General features: G+C 46.0%; 1 protein-coding gene across 3 annotated transcripts in view; it reads left to right on the top strand.

Moving 5' to 3' along the window:
- OGDH (oxoglutarate dehydrogenase) overlaps positions 1-11845 on the top strand; it is a 67707-nt gene that overhangs the window by 27807 nt on the left and 28055 nt on the right. The window contains exons 4-5 of one of the 3 annotated variants that reach the window (XM_069586878.1): positions 1673-1775; positions 7629-7673. In XM_069586878.1, the coding sequence (XP_069442979.1) occupies positions 1673-1775; positions 7629-7673 (148 nt within the window). Of the gene's footprint in view, positions 1-1458; positions 1550-1672; positions 1776-7628; positions 7674-11845 lie in introns of all 3 variants that reach the window. The other 2 variants (XM_069586879.1, XM_069586880.1) reach the window with 2 other exon arrangements.

Raw genomic sequence — 11845 nt, 5'->3', positions numbered from 1 at the left:
GGGTGTGCTGCTCCCTCAGGCACGGCCCCGTCTCAGTTGCTAACGCCCACATACAAAAAGAGAAGGTGAACCTGTAGGGTTTGGGGACAGAAGCAGAGCCCATGGAAGCAGGGAAAGGCAGCCAAGCCTGCAGAGGGGCCATCTCTCCACGAGCATTCCTATTGGAGGAGGGTCGGGCAGAACCAGTGGATCCCATGGCCTTGCTCAGAGCCCAGAAGCCCGTTCCAGGATATCTGCCTGGCGTGGAGAAGAGCCTGGGATTCAGATCTTACCATCTGCTCTGTGAGTAGTTCTCAGGAGGAGAAGAGGAACATCTGGGCCCAGAGCAGCCCTTCTGGGAGCCCCCAGAATCTGGGCTCCCCTGCTGCCTCTCCTGGCATCACTGCAACCTGGCAGGGGAGCCCACTGTGGAGTCCTCATCCCTCCACTGTTCTCTTTTCTGGAAACGGCCATATGGACTGTTCTCCTCTGCCCACCTGGTCAGTTGCCACAAGTGTCAGGACAGGCAGCACAGAGTGGATCTGTCCTCCTGGGGGAGCCTGGCAAGTCAGGCTTTCTCCCCAGGGCAAGTGAGAATAGATAGCCGTGTGCTCTCAGGTGCTATTCACAGCAGCTGTTTCTACAGAAAAGAGGCGCAGCTGGAGTGTGCTGACCACCGCCTGACTCGTTCAGCCTCAGTCATTTCTGCGGTCTTTCAGTGACTTCATAACAGCTGTTCCTCTTCCCAGATTGCTAGCAGGAAACTGAGTAAAATGTCCAAGACTTAAAGACACAAATTTGGAAGCTGGGAGGAGCTTTCCCTGTCCTTTGTTTGCAAACGGTGCCGATCAGACGCTGCAGTCCCTGGTGCTGCCGCCTGCTCTGGTGCTTACTGCCCTGACCCCACAGCAGTGCCACCGCACCTTCCTGAGGGACTTCAGGCTCTCCTCAGCTGAGTGGGTTTCACACTCGAGTCAGAGTCCCAAGCATTTCCCATTTCTGTTTATCCAGGAACACTGTGTCAGGATCCCAGGAAATGGGTCCTTTTAGATTGCCAGGTTTATCATAACATGAGGAGTTTATCCCTTTTTTATAGAAGTGCTTTTATGCCCAATGCCTGCATGCTAAGTCACATCTGACTCTTTGCGACCCTATGGACTGTAACCCTCCAGGCTGCTCTGTCCGTGGGATTCTCCAGGCAGGAATACTGGAGTGGGTTGCTTACCCTTCTCCATGAGATCTTGCCTACTTAGGAACTGAACCTGTGTCTCTTATGTCTCCTGCGCTGGCAGGCGGGATTTTTTGCCACTAGAACCACCTGGGAAGCCTTAATGCCCAATAGTGCTTTAAAATAAACTATTCTAAGTCTTATTTTTGGGTTAATTGGTGCTCTCAGGGAAAGGTTTGATCAAATGTAACTTTTAACCCCCTCACAGCCCACAGGACCTGCTTAATGACTGCTTGTATTATTGCTTCCAGGTCAGGGGTCACCACATTGCAAAACTTGATCCTCTCGGAATTAGTTGTGTAAATTTTGATGATGCTCCGGTAACTGTTTCTTCAAACGTGGGTGAGAATGAATCTGTAAACACTAATTTTAATGTAATTTTACTTTTTTTTTACCCCTTCCCTCTTTTTTTTCTCCTGTCCTTTTGTGTGTGTCCTTCCCTCTCCATCGCTGGCCCATTCGTAGATACGAGGGCACCATGTAGCACAGCTGGACCCCCTGGGAATTTTGGATGCTGATCTGGACTCCTCCGTGCCCGCTGATATTATCTCATCCACAGACAAACTTGGTGAGGGTCTGAGAGCGGCCAGTGCTGCGCTGTTTGGCTCCTCTCTGTGTGTCCCAGCTCGTGGCAGCCAGGACGTCCACAGGCCAAAGGGAAAGACTCTTAAGTTTCCTTCGTTCTGATCACTTGACATTTATAAGTCATGCAGCCTTAGTGAGTTTTGGGCAAGTTATTTTTAATCTCAGCTTTCCAGCCAGATCATATGAACTCAATTTTCTAAGCCTGAAAATTGTAAAGTGAAATTTGGGGGCAGAAAAGGTTAGTGGCACAGAAAAGACATGACCCACCCAGGCAGGCGGGTCCCCAAGATAGTCCAGGGACTAGCACATCTGGCTCCAGGTTCCAAATCTCAGGGCAGTGCAGCCTGTGCCCAGATGGGGTCTTGCTCAGAATCGTCACACGCCCTGAAGCACAGTGCAGCCTGCCTTTGACGGGGCAAATTCCAGAGCAAGGGGTGCAGTTGAGGTGTCTCGATTCTCAAATGCCGGTGATCACACTGAGGAAACTTTGGAAGGCATCCCGCGTGCAGGAAGGCGCATGTGGCACATAGGCGGTTGTAGCCATGACCCCACACCCCCTCTGTCGTGAGCACAGGGGCCGGGCAGGGCTCACACCTGTGGTCGCTTTCAGAAGTTAACCTGCTCTAAGTCACCGTGCTGCTAACCTGTGCTACAGAAATGATGACGTGACTAATTTTAAATGGCCAGGTTGTTTAGGAGGAACACTGTGCATGCTAATAAAACTGATGATTACCTACCTGCCTAACACTGCTCTGGGAGGGGACAGAATTTGCCTCCTCCGAATAATAGTTTCTAATGCCCCCCAGAGGCGGGTCTGGGTTGTGAGTTGAGAGGTCAGGCGCTAGCTAGTCAGGTAATCAGTTCAGTTCAGTTCAGTCGCTCAATCGTGTCCGACTCTTTGTGGTAATACTGGAGTTCAAATAGCATTGGCCCCAGGATGGCTGTTAGAGGTTTGTCTCTGCTCTGTCTTCATTTCGGAAACAGTCCTAGGGGATACAGGGTTTCCTCTACTTTGTAACTGCACAAAGGTTTTGGAAGAAAGATTAGATCAACTCTTCTGAATATAAAATAGGGCCAGTCCAGATTGTTGGCAGGATGTAAGTTGAATACTGCTGCTTTATTGAGTGGTGACAGCTTTGTGCACCCCAGAGGTGGGCTTTTCTCTCCACTGTCCCCCAGGATACTTGGAGCCTCTCTCCTCCTCCTTACCATGTAGCCCCCAAAGCACCCAGACCCCACCCAACCTGGACTCGCCTGTGCTGAAGCCCATCGGCACCACAAGTCCCCTCCAGGTGCTTGGGCCAGGGCAGACCTCCCACCCCCACCCAACCTGGGAGGCCTGTGAGCCCCCAAGCACTGGTCGCCTGAGAAATAGCTCAAGGTCCTGTGCCCTGGGGCTGTCTCTCCAGAGAAGGACTCTGACTGTGGGGCCTGGCAGGGCATGGGCCACAGAGGCTGGTGTTTCTGTGCACAGTCAAGCATTTAAACAAGAAAGGCATGGGACGGGGGTGGAGGGTGTCCGACGCTGCATCTCCCCTGTTCTTGTGCCGTCCCTGATTGCCAGGTTCTTGATACCTGATCAGACCTTTCCCAGTGGTTCCCAACTCACTGGAACTGCCTGGGGAGCCTAGAGCTCCTGTCTGTCCTGCCTAAGGCTGGTCAGGGTGGGATGCACCATGGCGACAAGCTCTGGCAAGGGTTTCTTGGAGGCCCCCAGGCCATCCCAGCCCAGGAGTCTGTGAAGCCTGAGAGCCCCCAGCCCTGTAGATGCTGCCCACCTCCTCAGTTCACAGCTCTCATGGGGCAGGTGCAGAGGTAGGGCCTCTGTCGTTCTTTCAGGTCCTTTCTAGGCCACTTGATCTCCCCTTACAGTCAGCTCTAAAACAGTACCCCAAGTATCTGTGCTTCCGTTAAGGTGCAGGGTCAATACAGCAAGGGTGAACCAGCAGGAGGATGTTATAAACCAGAGACACACAGGGGTGGCCCCAGAGCTTTCTGAGCTCATCCCCTGGCTGGGAGCCTGTCAGAAATGTCAGGAGAAAGTTGAGGAGCAGCCCCCTCCTTTGCAGGAGAAAAATGCATTTCATTCTGAGAATTCAAAATAGTGTGATAGAAAAGTCATGGAAATAGTGTAAACCCAGTATGTATTGATACCTTGATGTATGTAGGTCTTTCAAAAACAACTGGATCAACAGGAGCGCTCTGTTCAGGGACGCTGGACAGTCCCTAGAGTGCTTTCCTGTCCATCATCTCATCCAACCCTCAGGCTTGGGCTCAAGCCAGCTTCCTACGTGGAAAGCCGGGCTCTGCCAGGACTAGCTCTGTCTTCTCCTCTGTAAGGTTGTTGCAGTATTAAATAAACTCCTTAAAAGAGTGCCTGGAGCTTACTGAGTTCCATGAAGGTGTGAGCTACTGTGATTATTAACAGTCTTTTGAGATAAATAGGTGCTGATGTCTCTGGAAAAAATAGATATTTAGAAATAGAGCAATGGAGCAAATAACCCAGAGTCAGTGCCATAGTTGGTAGTAACGACTAGGGTGAAGCCTGAGTGACAACAAAGCAGGCTAGCTCACGCAGCACGGTGAGCGTGGCCCGCACGTTGGTCTGGGTGAGTGAGTGAGTGTGTGCAGGGGTGTGCTGTGCCACACAGCACTGTCCTCGAGCTTGCATCCTTCTCACGACACTTCCAGCTGTCTTTCCTCTCTCTGGTAGATGCAGCACAATCTCTCCAATCGCTTGTGGGGAAACCAGGGCCCAGGTGGTGACTACTGCCCATCCATCTGAGAGCACTTCATAGTATGACTGGGGCAGCGCAGGGGTAGAGGAGCAGCTTCCATCCCCGGCTGAAGGCAGAAAACCTTTCCCAAGGGCAGTGCTGGCCAGCACAGATATGCAGAGCGAGCGGGGCTGATGGCCCCTCAGAACTTTTTAAATTAAGTGGAAAATGTGAAAAGTTTCTACTGAGTTCTTGCCCAGATACTCACAACCCTTGCAGTGACAGGTGGAGAGAAGAGAGAATTAATAGGTAGCAGGTAGACAGCAGACTCGGCGCCATGCAGAGCTCCAAGGTGGTCCCAGCCTGTCCGGGTTACCGTCAGACGTGCACACACAGACTGTACTGTGAATGCAGCTCAGATAGAGTCAGGATGGTGGGGTTAGTGATTATTTGTTACGAGAATTTAAAAATTAACGTTAGAACAGTTTGGGTGTTTTAGGTGTGGGTTATACTCTAGAATTGTGTGGTGACTTCTAGGAGCAGGAGCCCTTTTGCCAGGATGTGTTATGTTAGGGACTGGGTTCCAGGTCCCCAGAAGTGCATCTTAACTGAGCCAAGCTGAGTCGACCACACATTCAGTCGAGGAAGGTTGGGAGCTCCAACCTGAGATGCCTGGTCACATGATCCACATTCCTCCCTAGGGAGGTGCTGGCAGTCTCCAAGCCAGATCACGTTTCCTAGCAAGGCCTCTCCTGGTTGACCCTAAGGAAGGATCAAGAGTGTGGCTTTTGACAGGGGTCCGAGTTGTTGCCACCTTAAGTAGAAACCAATCAATTGCAGGCGGCCTGTGCACTCTCACCTCTGGGCCTCCAGTCCTGTGCTGGCATCCAGTCCTTGCTTTGCTGGGGTGGGGAAAGGGCATCGGGAAGTATTGTCTCTGGGCCAAGTGGGACTGCCCTGGGCAGGGTGAGGATGTGGAGAAAGTTCTTGTTCACTCTCACCCTCAATTTGCTCTCTTCTAAGTACAGCATTTGAGTTAGATTCCAGCTTTAAAATGCCATGGAGTGGTTTCTCTTTGGATTCTATAGTATAACTATTCACAGTGAACCAAAAAAAAAGATTGAAATGTACTTAAATGTCAGATTGAAACATATTTAAGGAGAACTCAAAACAAATTCTATAAATGAAATTAAAGAAGGCATGAAACTTCTGTTTACCATTAGTGTTTGCAAATTGTCAGTCTTAGGAAATGAACTTGAGTTACATAGTTAAAAGGTCAATTCAGAAGTCCAAATTATGGCAACATTTTTGCTACTGTAAGTGAATTAGTTCATCCCCAGCACAGCAGGACATGAAGTCTCCCCACCCTTCTGACCTTCCACAGTGCTCTTTCTGGTTGAATGTTGTCTCCTTGATGGCTGGGAAAAATGAGCTAAAAATAGGGTTGAATTTTGATCTACTTTAGTAATTTCAGAGCTGCGGCAACCAATTTACATAGCATTTATTGCTTGCTGTGTGCAGCCTGTGGTGCCACCAGATCGCCAAGTGAAGAGTTGGGATCAGATCGCCCGAGTGACTCAAGTGGGAGGGCCAAGCTAAGGTCATGATGGGCACATGCACGTCCGCCTGCAGGGGTGTCCTCCTTCCTGTATGCCCAGGAGCTGGCAGACCAAGACACACCCGGGCCTAGCATCACATCCCTGCTTCTTGCCAACTGTGTTTCCCTTGGAAACACCTTGGCCAAGTCCCAGCCGCTCTGTCTCTCCAGTAGAGAGTCTTGTGCTCATCAAGAATTTTAAAAAATGTTTTAAAGTGCTCAGGTGCAGGGAATCCCATGTGCTGTCTGTAAGTGACAACCAGAATATTTACTGTTAACACTTTCCTTTGGTTTGTGTCTTTTGTTCACATTTTATTTTTAAAATAGTCAAGAAGTACAGATAAAACTGCATGCCCAGTACCCAGACTGAGCAGTTACAAACTTTCGATCCTATTGCCTTTGGATTTCTTTAACAGATATGCATTCACATTTCGTTTTGAGGCTGGGGGGAGTCCTGTAGGCAGCACTGATGGCTGCTTGGGATGGTCCTATGTCTTGATTCTGAGGATTAAAAGGAATAAATGAAGAGTCTTCATCCTTGCCTTAAGCAGTGCATCCTTGCTTTTGTGCAGAACCCAGGTGTTCCATTGTCTTAAGAGCCATTGGCTCTGAGGTCTTTGGTGGTCTTTCACTGTCCTCAGGGGCGAGGAGAGCTTTACACACTCAGAGCTGGCATCCCTGCGTCCTCTCTGAGTCAGAGTTCTTGCCATCAGCATCCAAGGATGCACTGGCTGGCCTTCTGCTGCACTGCCAAGGCGGGGAGCAGCCACAGTGCTGGTGACCAGGCTCTGACCCCTCGGTCATCAGGTTCGCGTATCCAGGAAAGCAGGGTCAGCAAGAGTATTGTGTGTCCAGATCAACAGCTTGAGTTTAACCAGTACAGGCAAGCCTCCAGGTGTGGGCAGGAGTGTGTGCAGCTGTGCAGGCCTGTGGCTCTGTCTACGTTCTCAGCAGCCGAGTTCCTCCATCCTGGTTCTGCCTTCTCAAGAAGGGAGTCCAAGGTCCCATCTTCCACTCTTTAGAATCTAGAAGGAGCTTGAGCTTTAGGGTCTAGTCTGCCACCTGATGCTCCAGCTCTGAGGAATGGGCCTTAAAACTAGGCTTCTGCATTTTCTTTTCCCCAGTTTTTTCATCTCGAATCAGCCTAGACTGGGTGGATTCAACTTCCCAGGAGAGCTCTGTGTCAGCTACTTGTTCAGGATGGGGACGTGAGGAAGTCTCAGGCCCCACCACGCAGTGGCTTCTCAGTTTCAGGAAGCAGCCTCTCCCTCCTTCAGATTCACCTTATTCCAGCTGTTCATGAACCATTTCCATGTTTACCAAAGTCACTCTCAGATCATACCCACCCACCCCTCTGTTCTCCTTCAGTGTGTGTGTCTGTGACAGTGTTTGTGCTACCCGTTACTGCAGTGGTGTAGGGTTTGGGTGTTTGGGTGTTTTTGTTTTTGTTTTTTATCAAAACTAACTCTCACCTGTCTTTTTCCCTCTGCGCTCACCCATGCTATCCCACTCTGCTTCTCAGATCTTGCAGTTTTCAAGGAACGACTTCGAATGCTAACAGTAGGAGGTATGAAAATAATGAGCCTTTCACTTTTCTGGAGCTGAGGACTTCATTTGAACAGGACATACAACTTTCCCCAGCATGCAATTTGGGGAAAGTTGCCACAGCTCTGTCGAGTGCTTTGAAGTTTGTTCATTATTTTGAGATATGTTTTTCCTATCATTTAGCTGTTACCCAGCAGGTAGAGCTACTTACCGTGTCATTTTTGCTTCTGTCCATTTGTGTTCTGAAGAGCATTTTCACCTTCACATGTGTCTCACCGTCGCTTCGCTGAGCTTCCATCTCTAGCGTAGGCTGTCTCTAGCTCCTGCTGTAGCCAGCGGGGACCTGAGGCCACACTACGTTCTGCATGTTGGCACATCCTTTCCTCCATGTTCTGCGCTGTGCCTTTGACTGGACTCTGGATTCTTTCAGATTCTGCTTCCTGGGCATTTTTGACACAGTTTCTCTTTTGATCTTCCCATGTTTAAAGAGCTGATAAAAAGTTACTTAATGAAGTAAGGAATTCTTAATGACCCTTGGTTCTGGGCAGAGCGCCTTTGAAGAATCCAGAGTGGGGTGCCCAGGGGTCCTCTGCCTGCTGTCACTCACCCCAGTGGCCAGTCTTCCTTGCCATGCCAGGTGTCACTCAGAAGTTCTCATTTTCTTCCATCTTACTGATAATATTTGTGAGACTCCATTTTTAATTAAACTCTTCATTTTGAGATAATCATAGATTCATATACAGATATGAAAAATAAGAGAGACATTCTCACGTGCCTTTCAGCCACTTCTCCCGCTGGTACCATCTTGTACCTCACACCAGCATGCTGACATAGACAGCAGTCAAGCCACAAATGTCTGCATCACCTCAGCTGCCCCTTTGCAGCCACACTCACTCTCTTCCATCCCCTCCCCCCATGTCTGACCCCTGGCAACCACTGTCCTGTTTTCCATTGCTATAGTTTTGTCATTTCAAGAATGTTTTACAAATCACAATATGTAACATTTTGGAATTGGTATTTTTCAATCAGCATGATTTTCTAACACTAGTTTTTTCTTATTTGCTGAGTAACATTCCTTGCCATAGGTGTCCCACAGTTGTTTTAACCAGTTTCTCACTGAAGGACCTTTGTGTCGTTTCTGTTCTTTGGCTAATAGAGTCTTTTACAGAGCAAAAGTTTTAAACTCAGAAGTCCAGTGTATCAATGTTTCCTTTTGTGGATCCTGCTTTTTGTATCAAGTTTAAGAACTCTTTTCTTAGTTCTAGATCCTGAAGATGTTCTCCTTTGTATTTTTCTAAAGGTTTTATAGTTTTGCATTTAGCATTTAAGTCTGTGGTCCATTTTGAGTTCATTTCTTGAATGAGATAAGAAATTTAGATCAAGGTTGGTTTGTTTTTGGCCTGTGAATGTCATCTGCTCCGGCACCATTAACTGAAAAGTTTGTCTTTCTTATCATTGAATTGCTTTCACACTTTTGTCAAAAATCAGTTGGACTTATTTGGTAAGTCTGTTTCTGGGTTCTCTATTCTTTCCCTTAATAAGTGTCTTTCTCCACAAGTGCTACATCATCTTAATTACTATAGCTGCTGAACTTTATTTTCCTTTTTTTTCAGAATTGCCTTGGCTGCTCTAAGGCCTATCTCCTTGTAGATTTTAGAATAAGCTTGTCTATGTTTATGAAAGCTCTTACTGACATTTTGATAAGAATTGTGTTAACCTATAGATCAATTTTAGAGAGAATTAGCATCTTTACTATGTTGTGTTCCAATCCATGAACATAGTATGTCTTATTTATGTAGATCATCTTTGATTTCTTTCATCAACTTTTGGTAGTTTTCAGCATACAGGTTCTGTACATGTTTTATTAGATTCACCTGTCAGTATTTCCCTTTTAAAAGAAAATTTTAATGTCCACCTGTTCATTACTAATATCTTGAAATGCTATTGATTGTGTTTATGTAGTATCCTATGACCTTGCTAAGCTCACTTATTCTAGGACTTTAATTTTTTTGGTAGATTCTTTAGGATTTTCTGAATAGATGATCATATCGTTTTTATTTCCTTTTCTTGCCTAATGCCTGGTTGGATCTTCTAGTACTATGTTGAACAAGAGTCATGGGAATGAATATCCTTGCTTTGTCCCTGATTATATTGTTTTTTCAAATGTTGAACGAAACTCTGCTGGAATAAACCTCAATTGGTTATAGTATATAATTCTTTTTGCATATTGCTGTATCTGTGTGTACAGACATATACACACACACATACATATATATATGCATCTATATTCATAAGGGATATTGGTCTATAATTTTTTTTTTCTGACTGTCTTTGTTCTTAGTATCAGGGTAATTCTAATTTCACTAAGTAAGTTGAGAAGTTTTCTTCCTACACTCTTTTCTGAAAGAAATTGTGTAGAATTGGTATTAATTCTTCTTTAAACATTCAGTAGAATTCCCCAGCAAAACCATCTGGGTTTAGAGCTTTCTTTTTCAGAAGCTTTTTATATTTATGAATTCAGTTTCTTAAATAATTACAGAGCCATTCAAATTGTCTGTTTCATACTGGGTGGATAACAGCACTTTGTGCTGTTCTAAGAATGATTTGTTTATATCTGAGTTGTCAAATGTGTCTGTTGTTCATAGTATTCCCTTAGTATCTTTTTTTGTATCTGGAGGGTCTATAGTGATACCCTGTTTTACTTCTGATATTGGTAATTTGTGTCTTCTCTCTTTGTTAGTCCTGTTACAAGTTTGTCAATGTTACTGATCTTTCCAAAGAACCAGTCAACTGTTTCATTGATTTTCCTGTTTTGCTATTTTCAATTTCATTGATTTCTGCTCTTATCTTGATTATTTCTTTACTTCTGCTTCCTTTGTGTTGGCTTGCTTTCTTTTTTTTTTTTTTCTTCTTTCTCTAAGTCCTTATGGTAAGACCTTATAGATTAAGATTAAGACCTTATAGATTACTGATGAAAGAGAAGGCGGTTTCTTGTAGGCAAGCATATGCTTTTTTAATTCACTCTGTCAATCTTTGTCATCTAAGTAGTGTATTTAGGTCATGTATATTTAACTGTTGACATGTTAGGGCTTAAGTCTACCATTTTATCCTTCATTTTGTTTGTCCCTTTACGTTTCTTTGTTTTCTTTTTCCTGACTTCCTCTGGGTTTTTAAACCTATACTTTAAAATTCCATTTTTATTTGTATAAAGTCCTTCTGATCATATTTCTTTGTGTTTTTAGTGTCTTTTAGCCTTTTTAGTGGTTGTGTTCAGTGCAGTTCAGTTCAGTCACTCAGTCGTGTCCGACTCTTTGCGACCCCGTGAATCACAGCACGCCAGGCCTCCCTGTCCATCACCAGCTCCCGGAGTTCACTCAGACTCACGTCCATCGAGTCCGTGATGCCATCCAGCCATCTCATCCTCTGTCGTCCCCTTCTCCTCCTGCCCCCAATCCCTCCCAGCATCAGAGTCTTTTCCAATGAGTCAACTCTTCACATGAGGTGGCCAAAGTACTGGAGCTTCAGCTTTAGCATCATTCCTTCCAAAGAAATCCCAGGGCTGATCTCCTTCAGAATGGACTGGTTGGATCTCCTTGCAGTCCAAGGGACTCTCAAGAGTCTTCTCCAACACCACAGTTCAAAAGCATCAATTCTTCGGCGCTCAGCCTTCTTCACAGTCCAACTCTCACATCCATACATGACCACAGGAAAAACCATAGCCTTGACTAGGCGGACCTTAGTCAGCAAAGTAATGTCTCTGCTTTTGAATATACTATCTAGGTTGTTCATAACTTTTCTTCCAATGAGTAAGCGTCTTTTAATTTCATGGCTGCAGTCACCATCTACAGTGATCTTGGAGCCCAAAAAAAGAAAGTCTGACACTGTTTCCCCACCCATCTATTTGCCATGAAGTGATGGGACCAGATGCCATGACCTTCGTTTTCTGAATGTTGAGCTTTAAGCCAGCTTTTTCGCTCTCCTCTTTCACTTTCATCAAGAGGCTTTTTAGTTCCTCTTCACTTTCTGCCATAAGGGTGGTGTCGTCTGCATATCTGAGGTTGTGTAGGTATATGATATTTCATATACATAACTTGTCACAATTTAATGATGTCATCATTTTACCAGTTCATGTAAAGTGTACTTGCCTCCCTTTATATCTCTTCCTTCTCTCCATGTATAATATGTAATTGTCTT

Source organism: Ovis canadensis, chromosome 4, assembly GCF_042477335.2.
Source record: "Ovis canadensis isolate MfBH-ARS-UI-01 breed Bighorn chromosome 4, ARS-UI_OviCan_v2, whole genome shotgun sequence".
Lineage (NCBI taxonomy): Eukaryota > Metazoa > Chordata > Mammalia > Artiodactyla > Bovidae > Ovis > Ovis canadensis.
This window is presented reverse-complemented; position numbering and strand designations above follow the sequence as displayed.